The sequence below is a fragment of the Mirounga leonina genome, unplaced genomic scaffold (assembly GCF_011800145.1).
Source record: "Mirounga leonina isolate KUSES-001 unplaced genomic scaffold, KU_Mleo_1.0 Mir_53, whole genome shotgun sequence".
In the NCBI taxonomy this organism is placed as follows: Eukaryota; Metazoa; Chordata; class Mammalia; order Carnivora; family Phocidae; genus Mirounga; species Mirounga leonina.
In genome coordinates, this window is record NW_023270807.1 from 1,657,747 (window position 1) to 1,678,235 (window position 20,489).

Consider the following 20,489-nt stretch of genomic DNA (forward strand, 5'->3'; position numbering starts at 1 on the left):
TCTAAAAAAAAAATTGAAGAATAGCAAGATCAGGTTGCAAAGCTAAAAATAAGCTTGCATCAAAGACTGAAACAAAAACCCAACTGAAGCTTTGGTGGCTACCACGGCTACCACCAGAGGCTACCACTTTCTTGCAGGAGAAGACAATACAGAACAGAATTTCAGCAAGTCTAATTTTAACGTTTCTGAGCTGAAATAGATCTCTCTAGAAATCCGTGGGGGATTGTGGCTATACAGTTAAGCACTTTAAATACTGACTTTCACAACTGCTTGATGCCTTCACATTTATGCCCAGAGTCTGGAAAAAGTGATGGGTTTTAAGAAACAAAAACAACAAAATTTAGACAAAGTAAAATTTCCGATGGGCTTCCTAGTCCCACTTCCCTCCCCAGAGGTAATCACTCTAATCAGTTTAGTGGTTTTCTTTCCAGCCTCCATTCTAAGTATTTACATACATTATACATATGCACATATACAAATATGTTTTAGGATTTTATTTTGCACAAATCAATCATACTTGCCATTTCATTTCACTAAATGTCTCTCAGAGCTCTCCGTGTTGAGATATGTAGATTTCCTTTATTATTTAAACTGCTGGATGGTAACACATAATATGAATATGCCACAACTGAGGAATAATTCTCCTATTGATGGGCATTTAGATCATCTCTGGTTTTTGCTATTACACATTAAAGTTGGGATGAACCTCCTGTACATGCTTACGTGAATAAGCATTTCTCTGCAGATACTTAGAAGCAAAAATGCCGGGCTCAAACATGAACCAAAAAGTTAGTCACAAGATTTGGTCAAGGTCTCTGAGCCCATGGTAAGAGAGGAGGCAGGAGGGAGAAGAGGTGGGAAAACAGAAAATGAGAGCAAAGAGTAAAGTCAGAAAACCCCTGCCTCCTCTTTTTTATTTTCTGTTTCTTATGAACCGCCAGTTGACTGTTCATATCCAATATGTAAGGATACCACTGAGAAGCTTACAGTCAAGTTGGAAGGCTGACAAGCAAAAACACACAGAAGTTGAAATACACCAAAATGTTACCAGTGGGGAATATAAAAAATTTAAATTTGTTCTTTTTACTTTTCTGTTTTGCAGAATGTCCATATTGAGTAAGAATACACAGGAGAAACATACTTGAAACTTACATTACAATGGGATGGTTGGAAAAGCACCTAAGTATCAGCCTTGAAATTCATGAAAGCTTCCATAAAATGAAGTGACTGCACTGAAAACTCAAAGAAGTGTGCCCAGGTGGCAAGGGAACAGGGTGAGCTTTCTAGCTGGAGGGAATCACATGTATTATGTCAGATGTGTGGCGTGTCCTGAAATGGAAAGCACTTGCAATGACTGGTGTACGGTGTCCAAAAGAGTATAGACATTTTAATTTAAGTAATCTCTAAACCCTACGTGGGGCTGAACTCAAGACCCGGAGATCAAGAGTCGCATGCTCTTCCAACTGAGCCAGCCAGGTGCCCTGAAAACACTACAGACATTTTTTTTAAGGATTTACTTATTAGAGAGGGTGGGGCTCCCGGCTGGCTCAGTCGGTTAAGTGTCTACCTTCGGCTCAGGTCATATCTCGGGGTCCTAGGATTGGGCCCCCGCACCAGGCTCCGTGCTCAGTGAGGAGGCTGCTTCTCCCCCTCCCTCTGCCCCTGTCCCCTGCTCATGCGCTTTCTCTCTCTCTCAAATAAATAAAATCTTAAAAAAGAGAGATTCATTTATTAGAGAGAGACAGAGAGTGGAGGAGCAGAGGGAGAGGGACAAGCCGACTCTGTGCAGCGCCTGACATGGGGCTCAATCCCATGACCCTGAGATCATGACCTGAGTCAAAATCAAGAGTTGAGGGCGCCTGGGTGGCTCAGTTGGTTAAGCCACTGCCTTCGGCTCAGGTCATGATCCTGGAGTCCTGGGATCGAGTCCCACATCGGGCTCCCTGCTCAGTGGGGAGTCTGCTTCTCCCTCTGACCCTCCCCCTTCTCGTGCTCTCTCTATCTCATTCTCTCTCCCAAATAAATAAATAAAATCTTAAAAAAAAAAAAAATCAAGAGTTGGATGATTAACCAACTGAGCCACCTAAGCACCCCCAGTATAGACATTTTTAAGGCTCTTAATATATGGTGCCTCCTTCATCATCCTGGATAGATTAGTTTTCTAAGTCTTGGCTAATTTGATAGAAGAAAGATACCAGCTTATTTTAGCTGGCATTTATCTGATGACTAGTGAGATGGAGTATGTATTTTTTTCACCTACCATTTCCTCTCCACTTAGAAGTGGGAAAGCCCAGGGAAGAACTACTTTTCTTCAATCATTATCTTTCTTTCTCCATTCCATGAGTTTGCAGGTCACTGAGCAGTACTACACATTCACCAAGGTACCCAAGTACCAGAACCTTCTTAACTACGAACTCCTCTGCCAGGATGTCAGGGCTCTCTACCACCTTGCTGTATTCATGACCTATTCTTTCCTTCTACATCATCTGCCATGTTCAGGACATGAGTCCTAACCCTAACCAAGCCTACAGCAGGAGTCTGACAAATAGTTACCAATTAAGCATGAGTAACTAAGCAGCTGGGATCTGGAGGACAAAAGGAACTCCCAGATCATTCAACAGAGAGGTTTTCCACAAATGCGACTGTCTTCAAGGGCACGGTGGAAATGTACGAGTGTTTCTGGTTATCATGACGGCTGGAGGGGACCGGAAGTGCTGCACTACCCGCAGTAAGAAGGCTGGTCTCACCAAGAACTATCCTGTGTGACTTTTCAAACTCCTGCCACACATTTCTGTGGGTGGAAAACCTGGTTTTGACAATCTAAGCCTGAATCCAAATGACAAGCTTGAGAGCCACTCCAATCTAAACAATCATTTGCAAACGTAGGAGGACAGTGTACTCCCTACACCATGCCTCCAACCTCAAGGACACACGCAATGGAGGAGATCTACAGACAAAAAATCTACACAGAACCAACACAAAACCTCCTACTCAGTTCTTAGGTCATATTGCCTAACTTATTTTACTATCCCTATGTCTGAAAGTGGCCCCCAAATGGGGTAAAGAAGGGTTATATTAGGTAACTGTCCCTAATGTAAAGCAAATTATAACCCAGGTTTACAAAGAAAAGGTAAGTGACACCTCCCTGCTGGTGCCAATTACTTCCTCTTTAATATCATCTTGTCATTTACTACCAATTCAAACCAACCCAGATCCAACCCCTAAATAATCCAAATTAGCAACAAGGGCTAATTCTACCCCTAAGAGTACCCCTTCCTAAAAAAAAATTTTTTTTTTACATTGTCAGGCTCCTAATACTTCTCCTGAAAGTATCAATGATGTGAATACATTCATATTATTTTATAATATGAAAAAGCAAATAATGTTATTAGAAACCAATAACAATATTAAAATGTTATTAAAAACCAGTATCTTAAAAGAGATAATACAAATAAAAGGAAAAAAAACCCTTGTAATGTTAAATTTGAAGTGGAAATATTAACATGAAATCACGATTTTTCTTTTTTAGTATGCTTTCTATTACTGTCTACTAAAAGGGCCTTGGAGGAGCTCATGACATCCTAGTATCAGTAAGCACACCAAGCACCAACTTTGGTTTCAAAATAACATTCTCCACTAAAAGAAAACTTTCTGGGGGCGCCTGGGAGGCTCAGCTATTAAGCGTCTGCCTTTGGCTCAGGTCATGATTCCAGGGTCCTGGGATCGAGCCCCACATCAGGCTCCCTGCTCCGCGGGAAGCCTGCTTCTCCCTCTCCCACTCCCCCTGCTTGTGTTCCCTCTCTCACTTTGTCTCTCTCTGTCAAATAAATAAAATCTTTAAAAAAAAAAAAAAAGGAAACTCTCTGGAGAAATAGTTGACAACAGGTCTAGGACAGGAAAATTCAAGCTGAGCTTGGCAATAACTTTGCTGCATTTACAGAGCAAGGAAGGACTCAAAAGTACATAGGAGGTTGCCTGAAAGGGTACACACTGACCAAATCTGAGACATTAAAGCAATTATTAAAGCATAATCTGAGAATTAAAGCAAAGCGAATAAAGACTGTAACTGACCATAATACAATGAAGAAAAATTAAGGTCCATGGGCCCAGAGGGGTATTTAGAGTAAGAAAAAAAGGGGCACCTGGGTGGCTCAGTCGGTTAAGTGTCCAACTCTTGATCTCAGCTCAGGTCTTGATCTCAGAGTTGTGAGTTTAAGCCCGAGCTGGGCTCTGCACTGGGCGTGGAGCCTATCTTAAAAATAAAATAAGAAGAAAAAAGTGGGAAGGCAGGGAGCATGGAAGAGGAATGAGGAAAAAAGCTTTCCCTTACAGAAGAATTTCAGCTAATTAAAAAACAAAATTAGAAAGTCATTGTACTTTAGTCTCTACTGTAAGGATCTATTTGGTAAGATCATCGGAAGATGCTAAAACTACTAGCTGAAAGATTGCTGGGAGACAGGATATTCACACAGTGTGGAAGCATTACTCAACAGATTACTTAGCAATTCTGTTGCATAGGCGGAGATGCCCTGCTACGATAGAGAGATCTGTCAGCAACGACCTGATCAAACATTTTATCACTAATGCCCAGGCAACCTGACATTATGCATCTCCTGATGTTAAATACTAGGAAGCATGTGGCATCACCTATGCAGCAACCTATCAAAAAATGTCTATCCTAAATCTAATTAAGCCTCTAGCCCTGTGCTGTTTAATATGATGGCCATTATTAACATGCAGCTAAGGAGCACTTGAAACGTAGCTGGCGTAACTGAGGAAATGAACTTAAAATTTTGATTGTAGGGGCGCCTGGGTGGCTCAGTCAGTTAAACGTCTGCCTTCAGCTCAGGTCATGATCCCAGGGTCCTGGGATTGAGCCCCAGGCTGAGCAGGGAGCCTGCTTCTCCCTCTCCCTAAGCCCCTCACCTGCTCGTGTGCTCTCACTCTCTCTTGCTTGTTCTGTCTCAAATAAATAAATAAAATCTTAAATTTTTTTAAAATTTTAAGTAGCCATATATGGCTGGCTAGTGGCTACTACACTGGACAGTTCAAATACATAATTTCAGGAAAGTTCTACTGGACAGCACTGCTTAAAACGAAGTTGCTATAAATACAGAGGATAAGGAAGAAAGTTAAAGGACAGCAAGAAGAAACAATCAAACAAAACCAGAACATGAGATATTCTATTAGACAACTACCCTGGACTCTTTTTTTTTTTTTTAGGGGAGAGACAGACAGACAGACATTATGGAATTATGAATTTTCTTAGATGTGACAATGGTATGTGGTAATGTAGGGAACTGGCTTTATTCTAAAAAGATGCATGCTACAGAACAGAATTGAGAGGTGATAGGTCATAATACATATGACTTCTTTTCAATGGCATAGCCAAAAAAAAAAGTATGTATAGAGATAAAGCAAAAAGTCAACAGATAGATCTAGAAGAAGGTATACAGTGTTCTACTATTTAAATTTTTTTCTTATATGTTTGAAAAATTTGATTAAAACATTGAGGAAAATATAGCCAGCTGTGGAATTATGGTAATATATTGTCCTCTTTGTGCTTTCTGGATCTTCATTCTGCTAGGAACATGAATTATTTTCTCATAATCAGAAAAATGGTGAGCTATAGTCATCACCAGTTTAATCAAGTAATCAAACTGGCTATGCTAACAACCTCACTAAGTGCTACAAGGAGAGCACAAAAGCCCTCAGATTAAGAGCACTGTTAGTAATCTCTACACCCAACATGGGGCTCGAACTCACGACCTCGAGATCAAGAGCAGTGTCCACTGACTAGTCCAGCCAGGCGCCCCCTCAGCACTGCTCAGATTATACTGTTTCTATTTTTAAGTTGAAAAGTTTTACAGACCACTCTAATGGAAATTCATAGTCTAAAGCACCTATATACTTAAACTAAAATGCTCACTAACACAAATATGTGTGTTATTTTGAATACCACTTTTCATAAAGCTGAGAGTATCTATGCAGTATTTTTGCAAAAGCCAAAATGACAGTCACTAAAAATTGTCACTTTTTAAAAAAGATTTTATTTATTTATTCAACAGAGAGAGACACAGCGAGAGAGGGAACACAAGCAGGGGGAGAGGGAGAAGCAGGCTTCCCGCCAAGCAGGGAGCCCGATGCGGGGCTCGACCCTGGGATCATGACCTGAGCTGAAGGCAGACGCTTAACGACTGAGCCACCCAGGTGCCCCCAAAATTGTCCATCATTTAAGGCTGACCCTAGAAGTAATCATGGAAGTAACCCAGGAGGAGCCGTTTCCCATTTCGTAAGAGTGGAGAGGTGCCCTCCTCTGAAAGAAGAGAGGCCTCCTAGCTCTAGGGCCAGAGTTGAATTACACTCTCGGCCACGTGAGCACAGAGCAAAAGCTGAGCACGAGGATTAGCACAACACGCCTCACCCAGGCCCTTCACTGGAGGTGGTGTCTATGCCAAGGTCTCCTTTCATCCCTGAACTGTAACTGAGAGGAAAGGCCTTTTCCAAGTTCTCAGCTGCCAGAAACAGGAGATTCAATACGGATTTACTTAAGGGCCTTTGCCAGCGATCTGCAGGATTCATTCTGTCCTCTAACATAAAACAGCCTCACACAGGTTTCCACACTAAAACATGGTATGCTTTCTCTGTTCATTTTATATATTCAAAATTATTTTTTCTAAGGAAGAGCTCTTCTTTTACTGCCTTTTTGTATATATGCTTTCTTACGAGGTCAGAATAAAGATGCTTCCACATGCAAAAATATACGTCCATATTAGGTAAACAAAAATTTCCTGAAAGTTTTCATCACTGAACCACATTTCCTATTAAATTCTTTAAAAGGGGAGTGCCTTGGAGGTTCAGCCAGTTGAGCGTCCAACTCTTGATTTCAGCTCAGGTCATGATCTCAGGGTCGTGAGATGGGGCCCAGGGTCGGGCTCTGTGCTGAGTGTGAAGCCTGCCTGGGATTCTCTCCCTCCCTCTCCCTCTGCCCCCAACCTAAAAAAAAAAAAATCTTTAAAAGGAATTAACTATCAGAATAAGATGTTTTGAGACATGATGATTCTTGCATTCTATAATGCTGTGACCAAATGAGCTAAAAATATCTTCTTTTCCAAATAAAAATAAAGACTCGATAGTACTTAACAAAAACACAATCTGTCTTAAGGAAAGTGGAATCCAGCATATCGTACTTCATAGTTTCCTCCTCAAGATCTGAATATAGCTGGCACATAATAAGCACTTATGACTCTTTCTGACCAACTTTTTATTTTGAAAAAGTTCAAATGTACAGAAAACTTCTTTGCCTATTTTTATACCTATTTTTAAGATAAATCTATAGGTGCACATAGCCATACCTTATCATTAACAGCTCATATTCATGTAATTTTAAATTTCTTAAAAATTAAATCCTGGAAATTCAGAGAACAGTATTTAAATGAAACCTGCTTTTCAACAAATTAGGTTGATTTATGGTCTCTCTTGATTTACAGTCATTTACATCTGGATGTATTTTCTCATATTAACATTTCCATTAAACAGTGAAATACTGCCAAGATTAAAAACCTTTATTTGCAAAAACAAACAAACAAACAAACAAACCTTTATTTGCTTTTACTTATCATTTAGGAGACTGAAAAATAAAACCGTCTTCTTCAAAGAAGCTGGAGCTTATCACTTTACAGTTGAAAATAAAGTAAAAATCTGAAACACAGTTCATTGACTTCATTAAGAACACATGTTTTGGTTGTTTTCTTTTTTTTAAGATTTATTTATTTTTATTTGAGAGAGAGAGAGAAAGAATCTCCAGCAGACTCCCTGCTGAGCACAGAGCCCGACGTTGCAGCCCTGGTTGTTTTTCATTATGGGCCTTTTAGTATTACTACTGTTGTTTTAATCCATATGCATGTATTCTTTTGACTAATGTTTTGGAAACAATTTTTAAAAATTAGTTGCCTAGGGGTGCCTCGGTGGCTCAGTCGGATAAGCCTCCAACTCTTGATTTTGGCTCAGGTCATCATCTCAGGGTCAATGAGATCGAGGCCCCCTTTGGGCTCCGCACTGGGTGTGGAGCCTGCTTAAGATTCTCTCTCTCCCTTTTCCCCTCCCCCACCTTCCACCCCATGTGTTTCTGTGTCTTTAAAAAAAAAAAAAAATTAGGGGTGTCTGGGTGGCTCAATCCATTAAGCATTTGCCATCAGCTTGGGTTGTGATCTCGGGGTCCTGGGATCGAGCCCTGTTCTGAGTTCCTTGCTCAGTGGGAAGTTTGCTTCTACCTCTGCTCCTCCCCTGCTCGTGCTCTCTCTCTCAAATAAATATTTAAAAAAAAAATTAGTTGTCTATATTAAAAGATCAGGAGCTCTCACATGAGAATCTAGCTTTCAAGATTCTCTTGAAACATCAGAACCATACTGGGTCTTGACTGCCACATGACAACTCATGGCTAGGCCTGAGTAGGAACTGCCCCCTGACCAGAGCAGGCTCTCCCCACATGGTTACTGCTACACCCACTGTCAACTGCTTATCCACTTCCCTACAAGCTTATGAGCTGGAGGACCCCTGGTCCCTGACATTACTTCTCCACCTTTTACCTATCTCGTTAAACTGATTAAAATATTTTTAATATATTCTGATATATATTTTGTGATTAAAGTCTGGGATTTAAAAAGAATCATGTTATTTCCATAATAAATTCTGTGTACCCTATCCCCACCTTCCATTCACAACAATTCAGGCTGAGGCCAAAAAATAAAGATGAAAATATAACACAGCCACACAGAGCCTTCATGTTTTTCTCCACTTCAGAGTCAAACACTTATGACCTAAAGAGAAAGGGTGACAAAACAGTATCTTAAATTACTTCCAAGTAGTTATAGGCTTTTTAAATGTTCTACTTGTATATAACACGAGCCATGAAATACTGCTTCTCATTTAGAGATAGTTCTGAGGTTCCATATGGAGCTTTCTAGTCGCCAGGACACATATATTAGAGAGTACAAACTTTTTTTTTTTTGCAGAGACAGGGAACACACAGTACAAGAACTGGGATAAGAAGATACAGATTTTTTTTTTAAAGATTTTATTTATTTGAGAGAGAGAGAGAACGAGCAGGGAGGAGGGGCAGAGGGAGAAGGAGAAGAAGACTCCCCACTGAGCAGGGAACCCAATGCAGGGCTTGATCCCAGGACCCTGAGATCATGACCTGACCAAAGTCAGATACTTAAGCAAGTGAGTAACCAAGGTGTCCCAAGAAGATATAGATTTTTTATGGGGTGTCTGGGTGGCTCAGGTGGTTAAGCATCTGACTCTTGATTTTGGCTCAGGTCACGATCTCAGGGGTGTGAGATTGAGCCCTGCATTGGACTCCGTGCTAAGTGTGAAGCCTGCTTAAGATTCTCTCTCTCCCTCTGCCCTCCCTAAACACCCCTTCCTCGGCTTGTGCACGCACTCTCTTTAAAAAAAAAAAAAAAAAAAAGCCATAGATTTTAAAAATAAAGTTCACTACAGCATCTTCCATGATCTCAGGAAGGGTCACAATAAATTCTTGATAGGATGATGTAAGACCAGTAAGGCTAGAGATAAGGACAAAGCCCCTCTGTACCCTGGAGGCAATCATGACCCCTGATAGTATATTAAGGCACCTAGCCATTCAAAAACACTTTCCTAAATGAAGGTGAATTAAGTCAAACGTGCCGTGACATTTTTACTTTTTCATACAGTGTATTAAAAACTTGAGAAAGGGCAGCAAGAAGTATAGGGAAGTATCAGAAGACCTCACTAAACTGAAGACATGTCCAAGGTGGTGAGTTGATATGGCAAGCGGCAGGTGGTGAAGAGCCAGAGGAGTGGCAGAACAGTGTGATATCATGACACAAGTGAGAAAGTCCGAGAACAAGCTACACTTTTTTTTAAAGCTGTGCCTATGTCACAGATTCGTGATCAGGCTGCTTACAGATGCCGGGAAATGGCTCTGTGGACACAGGCCTTGTCCAGACGTGAAACAACAGATAAAAGGAACTGGCATTTGGCCACATATTTTCAATTGTCATCACTGACTACACTTCTCTAAAGGCAGAAGGCACCCATCTTTGTCATCCTTGAAGAGGACACACTGGAAGGTATGCACACATTTTTCTCCCGATTCTGTTTTCAGATGTTCTTATCTTGGTGATAACGCTGTGGGTTCACCCGAGGTGAGAATGGGGAATAAAACAAATGAACAGAGACAGAACGGTCTCAGATCTAGTTTCTCTCCCTCTCCCTGTCAGCCAACAGTTTTACCTTTCCTATTGAATTAGCAAGAAAGAATAGCTCTGAGAACTACACAAAGAGGTGCTTTTCTTTTTGATTACAGAGGGTGTCACATGGCTGGCTCACACCAGCCTTTGCTGCCCTGGGCTGGAGATGCACTGTTACCATGGCCCCTGGGTGGCTCTGGGAGAGAGCCTCAGCCCTCTCACTCTCTGAGTGGTCACTATAATAGGATTCTGACCATAAGCAGCTAAAAAATGGAGGCGTTTCCAAAAGGGAGTATTTTAGCCCTTGAAATGTGACTGCCAATGTTTCAAGTGCTACAGATTTATTGGTTTCTGAAATTCAGCCAATATGCTGAAATTTTTAAGCTGGGTTAAACAAAGCCTCCGAACAGACTGAGTTTAATGGTATCTTGGCCCAACAAGGCCATGACAGACTACTTAATAATTTCACTCCATTCATGTTGACACAGAACATTTTTCTAGTGATAAAATAAATATATGTTCAATGCAGAAAACTTGATAATCTCTGAGCTAACCCAAAGATAACCACCGTGAACATTTTGGTAGACATTCTTTCAAGGAGCATAGCATTTAGAGGTGTGCAGGTGCTGAGACTAGATGTTCTGGATTCAAATGTTACCTTGAGCACCCTTGGTTGGGCGCAATTTGGACAAACTACTTAATCTCATCGAACCTGTTTTTTCTCACCCGTAAAATGCAGACAGTAACAGTTCCACTATCTCATAGGGTCTGGAGAGGATTAAATGAGGCAACATTTGCAAAACGCATAGAACAGAGCTCGGCACCTAGCAGGTGTGCAAGCAGTGTTATTTATTTTTCTACACAAACAGACACACACATTTCTTTTCCAGTAAATGGTTTCATATTATAAATACTGCTTAATAGTCTGCTTTGACCACTTAGGAATGTGTTAAAAACATTTTCCTGTGTTAGTAAATATTTTTTTACTACATACACAGGATCCTTGAAGTAAAGCTGCTGCAGGTGTTCTGAAGCGCGAGCTGCCATTCTTGCGCAGCACCTGAGCTCGGTGCTCTGAGCACAGCAAGAGAACTAAGAGATCAGCAACCGAAGCAAAGTGAAGGCAAACATCCTCAAAATGGCCAGGAGCTGATAATGTCGCCTGGCAGCTGCGCCCACAGGTCAGGTCATCTCTGCTGGGAAGGCTGCATGTGAGATGCGCAGACAGGTAAATGGTGCACTCAGGAGGGAAAATGCAGAAAGCAGCGAGCAGAAGCCAGGAGGCTGAGGAGAGATTAGAAAGGCAGCTCATCCACCGTGGAAGACAGGGGCCACACTGCACTCCTGCTGTCGGTCCAGCCACCGTGGGTGGGGCCTGCCTGCGCCCTGTGACCCAAGTTTCCAGTCCTGCGCGGCCTGGCTGGACAGCTGCTGTGACCCTGCTGTATTCTTCCTTATCTGAGAGACCTACAGGTATGTTTAGTCCTGACAACCCAAAAGGGCCTCCCTCGTATTTATGGGGCTGCTCTAGTAGTCCCGTCAATAACTGAAACGTTTATTTTGTTAGGTACTTGCTATGTGTTAAGCACTGAGGATTAAACAATGAGCAAAAAAGGATGGTACACGACTACACAGGTGTAAAGTCTAGCACAGAAGACAATTAATCAAGCAGTATCATAGCATGACAGACACGACGATGCTAGAAGTACAGACCGCAAGGGAAACACGCAGGAAAAACAGTGAGTCCTCTATCAAAGACTTGACGGAGCCCGAAGGAGCTTCAGGCTGAAGGATAAAGTTAGTCAGGTGTGCCAGATACTGCAGAGTGTTCGCTCGGTACACACTCCAGCCCTGTGTGGACTCTACGACCACCAGCCTTTTAAAGTTACAGAGTCTTGATAGAGCAACAGTGGACTAGATCAGCATTTCCAACCAGGCCACCCAAGAGTCTTGGCCTCACTTAACAGGGAGGGCCTGGTTTCTTTGGTGGGTGTCTTTCAATCCTGGAAATATTTAGAATGAAATACAGAAATGTTTAAGAGAATCAAAATCGTAAGATACTTCTCTGTTAAGAAGGAGTGCAGACATATTTTATGATTTTGTAATGTGTAAAAGAATTTGGCCTAGGGCGCCTGGCTGGCTCAGTCAGCAGAGCATGCGACTCTTGATCTCAGGGTCATGAGTTTTGAGCCCCACATTGTGCATAGAGATTACTTAAAAACAAAAAACAAAAAATCTTGGCCTATTAGATTGTAACCTCGGTTTTGAAAATATAATTGAATAATTTCTTTCTGACTTGTGTTTTTAAGTTGAAAATCTTAGTAAGTTTACATATATTATGAGAATAAAAAAATCTAAGACTCACCTCATTTGTAAGTTGTTTTTTTTTTAAATATTTGTTTACTTAAGTACTCTCTACACCCAGCGTGGGGCTTAACTCAAAACCCTGAGATCAAGAGTCGCATGAGCCACTGACTGAGCCAGCCAGGAGCCTGTAAGTTTAATATATGATATTCACAGGACATTTTGTTGAAGAGCTTGATCAGATTTTTATTTTTTAAGTCAGACAACTGAAGTTCTTTAGAAAGCACTTCTATTTAGCTGTATGAATCCAATTTGAAATATCTGAAGCTCTTCAATTAACTCTTCTAGTATTATCCAAAAGTGACTAGTAAAATCTCCTATGTTTATATATAGAGCAATCAGAGCTGTAAGCATTATGAAAAAAAACTAAGTTTTTGAAAGTGCACTTTACAAAAGTCATAACATTTTGAAATCTAAGTAAACCCCGGAATAGCGATTTCTGCTTACAAAAGCTACCCTTCAACGGCAATTTAAAAAAAACACAACATATATATTATATTACATCCTCTCTGATTCCAAGTCTTGTACTCTGTTGATGGATGTGGAATTGGAAAAACCGTCCCCTCTATTTTATTTTGATAGAAGCCACTGGAATGTTTGTTTCTGTAATGACATTTCACTAATTTTTATTGTTTGTGCAAACATTTGATTTGTTTGGTACCGTATTCTAAAGTTGCAAGCAGTTCTCAGACATTTATCCTTTCAATAATGCTGGAATAAAGTACAGGGTGTGGTATGACTCTCCTCTGACTTCCTCAGAGTCGAGCATGGTCTGATTTCAAGCACGGGACCCCATGTGGACAGGAGGGAACAGGGATCCTGAACATCTGAGGACAGGATCTGTTGTCTGTGCTGTCACTACCCTCTGCCCCACCCCCAGTGCAGCCTCCCTCTCACCGGACTGAAGGGCCAGACAGCACTTCCAGGAAACAAAGGGTTAAGAGGGTGCTCTACACCCTTTCCTGCCCCTCACTGCATTTCTACTCCAGTCACCTAGTTCTCTCCATCTTCGCTGCACGTGTATAACCCACGGATGAGTCAACCGTAATAACTCAGAATCCAGCACCAGTAACGGCAACTGATATAAACTCTCCGGAGACAGAGGCCAAATCCATGTGCTCCACAAAGGTACGGCAGTCAGATTGGCCCCAACTCCTAAAACCAAGTAGCAAGTTTTGCACAAAGTCTCTGAACTTTTCTCTTTCTCTTTATTCTAGAACCATCACTGTATTTCAGGTCTTCCGACCACCTTTCTGAATCTACAACTGCCACGGAAGCTCTTTCAAACATCACTTTTGCTTTAGGTGCCTTAGATCCTACAGGAGTCAACTGATCTGAATTAAAGTTACGCAGCTTAGGTCCACCAATTGACCCTGCCACACTTACGTGAATAGTCAAGCCTCCAGAAAGGAGCAGGCAAAGATTCTGGTGCGCTCAGGCCTAGGAAGGCAGAGTGCAGAATCACATCTGCCCCTCCAGGCCACCGTACTCCTCGGGTCTAATAAGAAAGGAGGACACCAATTCTTACTATGTGAGAATGCCTGTCACATCCTCTCTGACAAGATCGCTCCCTACGCTCAGATCATTTCCATTAAGGGCATCTCTTCAGGACTTTTACTGTACCATCCATTGCTCCACCTGTCACAGAAGCATGTATTACTTTCCATTCACCTAGCTGTGTAGTGGGCACACACAGGGAGGATTTAAACTACAAAACACACTTTTTGCTCTCAGAGATTATAGCCTAGTTATAGACACCAGATATATGATAAAACAACAGGGATATGAGCCAACACAAGTCCGTAGGACTTCGGAGTGAAGGAAGAATTCCTTAAGTATTCCAAGGGTAAGATTAGTTTCAGAGGACTTCTGCCAAGGGCTGAACCCAAAAGAAACGTAGGATTTAGACTTGTTCTTAGTGCTATTTTATATGTCCTTAGAATCAGTTTTAAATTCCCTCTGGAATAAAGAAAAGCACTAGCCATGTGGCCAGGGCAAGTAAATGGGGGTGATAAAACTTACACCACCTCGTCAGGAGTCTTCAGTGAAATAAAATAACATAAGCAGAGCACGGCACAGTGTCGCCACAACAGGCTCTGGAGGAATGTTATCCCTTCCTCCTGGTCTTGAACTGCAATCTGTTTCTCAGTTTCCCCAATCAAACCATAAGCCCTTGAAGTAAGGGAACGAAGGGTCCCAGACTTTACTTCTGACTACTTATTCTAGAGGATCTAATAAGATATACTGGGCATGGCCCAGGAACTCAGTACATAAATGCTGCATATTGTGTGTGACTAATAACAAAGAAGATACTATTATCTCTCTAACGGCACTATTAATGACAGAACTGCTGCTTCAGCCACTGTTCTATGGCCAGGACCCAGGAAGCAGAGGAGAACAATGGCCTCCTCCTCCTCCTCCTCCTCATTAATGAGAAATAGCCATTTCTATCAACACTGCCTGTCCCTCTTATTTCTTAGGGCTGATGAACTGTTTGTTCTTGATCTTCTATCCCAGATAACAGAGGCAATGCTGAAAGAGCTCCATGGGAAATCACCGAAGACTGTCTGATATAATTAGATACAGTCACTACTGGAGCCTTCTCTCTGCACAGAGTGTCCGACACACATCACCATGTCACAACCCAATCACCCTTTAATCAAGGAAGCACACGGTAACCGTTAAATGCCTTCTTTCTGTGATCATGAGTATCTTTATTCAGTGAGTGGTGATGAATTAAAGAACTCCGCAGACATGACAGATTCATGATTACAAGGTCCTACCATGCCCTTCTTTCTGAGCGCATACCTCCTCACAGACTTCACGGGCTGCTGCCACACTCGGCTCCTCCTCGGGCTCCATGCCTCCCCCAGGGACAATCCAGCGGTCTGGATGGCGACTACTGCTCACCAGTAACACCTGAAAGTCACAGAGGTCACATGGACAGTTAAAAAGAAAAAAGAAACATTTGTACAAACTCAGACTCTAAACAACACAAAGTAGAAGCACCCAAGACCTACTTTTTGTTTATACCTCTCCAGGTCACTTGTAGGGTAGCTTTCGTTTCTAGTGGAAAGAGTAGACAATCCACCTTGTAAAAGCAGAAGGACATGTGAACCAGTGGCCATTACCTCTACCTTCCTTCAGGCTCTCAGGCACTTGTGCTATCTATCCTCTCCTTTGTTCCTTTCCCTAAAGATCTTTGAACACAGAGTTGACAAGGTGGGGGGGGGGGCGGGGGCGGGAAGAGTACTGATAAGCCTGAGCACTGTGAAGGGCTGGCCAGAAGCAAAGAAATCCTTAGCCCTGGTTGGCACCATAGTCCCAACACCTTCCCTCCCAGGTTGTCACTCCCATGTGTTCCAGCTCCTGGTCCATCCAATGGCCACAAGCCAATACAATGCACCACCCGAAGTTCTAAGTGTGCACTGAGAACCCAACTCCCTCATCTACATGTAAAGTTGGAAAATTTCATCATGCTTTCAGCTGAGATAAAACCAGAATTTTTTTTACTAGGAAGTTTTATTAAGAAATGAGCAGACAACCAACCAAACACACCCACAAAATCCTGATACAGACTATAGTTTACTAATGCAAATTTAACCAGCATTCTAGCTATGGCTGAAATAAAATCCTAGAATGTCTCCAGCTCCTTTTCCTTACCCCTCTCTAGGGCAGATGCTAAAGTTAGGTGGACTCCTCCTTTGGAGGTAGAATTACGTTGGCATTACTTCCAAAATGAAAAGAATCCTCTACAGCTCCTTACACCATTGCTTTCTGACGAGCTCTTTTGAGCCTCCGTCCCTATTCCAAACGTATTCCCCCTGGGCACTTCACTTCTACTCTGCAGTCATCCTTGTTGCCTGGAAGAAAATGCTATGTCCTCTGTAGCCCCTACAGATTCCACCACTGCCTTCCGGTGACCTACCTTCCAGTCCTCTCCCATTTCTCCCTTGAGGTTTCTGCAAGTATATGGGCTCTTGGAAATTCTACCTTTTTCTTCATCCTTAATCCCTTTTCTTCATGTCATGACAGAGTCTCTTGATGCTCCTCTACAAAATCTGTGATCTGCTGACTCAGTGGGCACCATGGAGTTAAGAAGGAAATCCATGAATCCATATACAGTCACCAATATATAGTCCATGGATGGAGAAAATAATATCTTTATATTTATAAGTACTATTTTTTAAGTGTATGTAGGTTCTGCTTTGCACAATTCAGAATAATTTAAAATAATATATGAAACCCACAGGGAATTTTGGGGTGGTGTGTAAATATAAGGGATATTAAAAGTATAATGTGGAAGGTTCTATGAAATTTTGTTTTTAAAATAAGAGTCCTCATTGTATTCCCACCTCATACCACATACAAAAATGAATTCCAAATGGACCAACGGTCTAGATGTAAGAGCTAAAACTAGAAACGGCGATAAATCTGAGGTGCCCGGCTGGCTCAGTTGGTAGAGCATGTGACTCTTAATCTTGGGGTCATGAGTTTGAGCCTCACTCTGGGGGTAGAGTTTACTTACAAAAATAATTTAAAAAATAAAAGATAAATAAAAAGCGATAAATCCTCATGATCTTGACTTTGGTAAGATATGCCGAGTTCTTAGACATGACACCAAAAGCTTCATCAAAATTAAAATCTGTGCATCAAAGGACACGATCAAGAATGTGAAAAAACGACTTACCAAATGGGAGGAAATATTTGCAAATCATCTATCTGATAAGGGTATGCTGTCCAAAATATGAATACATAAAAATATAAAAAATCTTACAACAACAAAAAGACAAGCAGCATTTCTCCAAAGAAGATCTACAAATAGCCAAGGAGCACATGAAAAGATGCTCAACATCATTAGTCACCAGGAAAGTGCAAAGTAAAACTGGCATGAGATACCACTTTACACCCACAAGAATGGCTATAATTTTAAAATAACAAGAACTGGCAAGGATATAGAAAAACTGGAACCCTCAAACATTGGGTAAGAATGTCAAATAGTTCAGATGCTGTGGAAAGTTTGCAGTTCCTCAAAAGTTAAATAAAAAACTACCATAAGGGGCACCTGGGTGGCTCAGTCAGTTAAGCATCCAGCTCTTGATTTTTTTTTTTAAACGAAAGACACTTTCTATTTTTTTATTTTATTTTTTTATTTGACAGAGAGAGAGAGACAGAGAGAGCAGGAACACAAGCAGGGGAAGTGGGAGAGGGAGAAGAAGGCTTCCCGCCGAGCAGGGAGCCCGATGCGGGGCTCGATCCCAGGACCCCGGGATCATGACCTGAGCCGAAGGCAGACGCTTAATGACTGAGCCACCCAGGCGCTCCTCAACTCTTGATTTTGGCTCAGGTCATGATCTCCTGGTAGTGAGACTGAGCCCTATATCAGGCTCTGCGCTCAGTGGGGAGTCTGCTTGAGGTTCTCTCTCCCTCTCACTCTGCAACCCCACCCTTGCTCTCTCTCTCAAAAAAATTAGCAGCTGACTTAACAATCTCACTCCTAGGTATATACTCTAAAGAACTGAAAACAGGTGCTCAAATACTTATATACATAAATGTTCACAAAAGTATTATTCACTGTAGCCAGAGCACAGGAACAACTTAAATGTCCATCAATGAATGAATGGCTAACATGGCATACACATGTGCAGGACGAGTCCTCACATAAAAAGAATGAAGCACTGATACATGCTACACAGTGGATCAACTTTGAAAACATGAAGCTAAGTGAAAGCCAGACTCCAAAAGTCACATATTGTAAGATCCTACTGATGTGAAAGAGATAGAAAGCAAACTGCTGGTTGCCAGGGACTGGGAGAAGGGAAGATTGGAGAGTAACTGCTTAATGAGAGTACAGGATTTTGTTTGGGAGTGATCCAAGTGTTTCGAAACTGTATAAAGGTTGCTAAATGCCACTGAATTAGTGGTACTAAATGCCACTGACTTACTCACTTCTAAATGGTTAATGTCATGTTATGTTAACTTCACCTCAATAAAATAAAACTGGTATTAAGATCACAGTAAATTTTTAAAAGCTAAATTTGGGAGTCAGTGCTACTACTTTCTACATCAGAGTCTACACTCCAGGGGAGTGGCCTTCCAAAAAGTTATCCTTAGTTTTATAAAGTATTAAATTATAGAGATGAAATAGAAGAAAAGGGGATCATTGCCACACTCCTTCTCCCATCTCGTGATAATTGTGGCAAATCTTACATTTAAAAAAAAAATTCCTTATAAAAAAATAAAAAATAAATTTAAAAAATCTTTATTGAGTACACTTGTGACTGGGCACGGAGTGTTAATATGTAAGTGATGAATCACTAAATTCTACTGAAACCAATATTACACTATATGTTAACTAGCTAGAATTCAGATAAAAATTTACCAAAAAATTCCTTATCAAAATAAAAATAAACCCAAACACAACCATGTTTGTTAATTTAAGTTAAAAAGTTTTTTTAAAAAGTCTTCCAAAGACTCTAATAATGGCATTTAAGTCATAACAATCCACTCTGCAAGGAAAACTCAAGAAGAAAGAGTAGAAAAATGGGTTAATCTTTCACTGATTTGTTATATAAACAACATGTAGTCTTTCTTCCTAGAGTTCTCCCACTTCTTGGCAAAGTGTTATGCAGCCATTCTAAACCTAAGCATTTGCTTGAAAGGCTGACTAGGGCCATCCAATTAGGTTATAGACCAAATGAAAGACCTTTACAGGGACAATTCCTAACATAAAGTATAATTTAATTTCTAACTTTGAATCAATGTGAAATATTAATCAGTAATCTAGGAAGTGTTATTACTTTGCACATTCAAAGTATGACTATGTGAGGTAATACTACGGATAATACTGACACTTGGAAAAACAAGCCTCATTACTTTGTAGTCACACTTCAAAGCAAACACTATTACCAGTAAACAGTTTTCCTGGCTAAGTTTCCTTGACAACCCACTGCAAATTTACTGCAAAAAAACACAAAACATTCTTTACTTTAGCCAGAGGCTTTACTCCTTCCTATCTTATAAAACACTAAATGGTGTTTCTGGTCAATAAATTCTGATTCTGAAGCTTGATTTTTAAATATAAAATTATCTGAAAAGAAATTAAATGGCAAAGCTCCTAAATCTGAAAATGATATACTAAGGAAAAAAAAAAAAACCACAGGATTTGTTATTTATTCAACAAATTCATTAAGCATCATTATAAACCAGGAATGGCAGTTGCAGATTAAACCTCTGCAATTTTAAGGCAGATCAGAGTGGGGGACTGGACGACCAGGTATTAGACCTTTCATGAAACTCTTATCACTAAGATAGGTGATATTGGTGCAGAGATGGGTAAATGTACCCATAGAACACACCACACCCAACTCCTGGATTTATGATACAGGTGGTCCTACAGAGCAGGGAGAAGTCAACAGGTAGGGCTGGGACAAGTTGTTACCCACATGGACCCAGAGGAAAATCATTATATTGATTAGGTACACATGTATGCAAGGAAAGACTAAAGAAATCCATAGGAATAATAAACCTAATGGGGGAAGATTTACATAAAGGATTTAATTAAGCTTAGAACAGTAATGTTGTTTTTTTTTTAAAGATTTTATTTATTTGACAGACAGAGACACAGCGAGAAAGGGAACACAAGCAGGGGGAGTGGGAGAGGGAGAAGCAGGCTTCCCGCTAAGCAGGGAGCCCGATGCGGGGCTCGATCCCAGGACCCTGTGATCATGACCTGAGCCGAAAGCAGACGCTTAACGACTGAGCCTCCCAGGCGCCCCAGTAATGTTTTATTTCTTAAGCATTATTAAAGCAATTTTAAAAACGTTAATACAAATTTTCAAAAGAATATAAAAGAGGGGCACCTGGGTAGTTCAGTCTTAAGCCTCTGAC

At 41.1% G+C, this 20,489-nt stretch overlaps 1 protein-coding gene across 1 annotated transcript in view; it reads right to left on the reverse strand.

Annotated features, from left to right (window-relative positions):
• Positions 1-20,489, reverse strand: part of LOC118000981 (diphosphoinositol polyphosphate phosphohydrolase 1) — a 114,170-nt gene that overhangs the window by 37,844 nt on the left and 55,837 nt on the right. Inside the window, exon 2 of the mRNA XM_034990910.1 lies at positions 15,408-15,518. Within this exon, the coding sequence (XP_034846801.1) occupies positions 15,408-15,518 (111 nt within the window). The remainder of the gene's footprint in view (positions 1-15,407; positions 15,519-20,489) is intronic.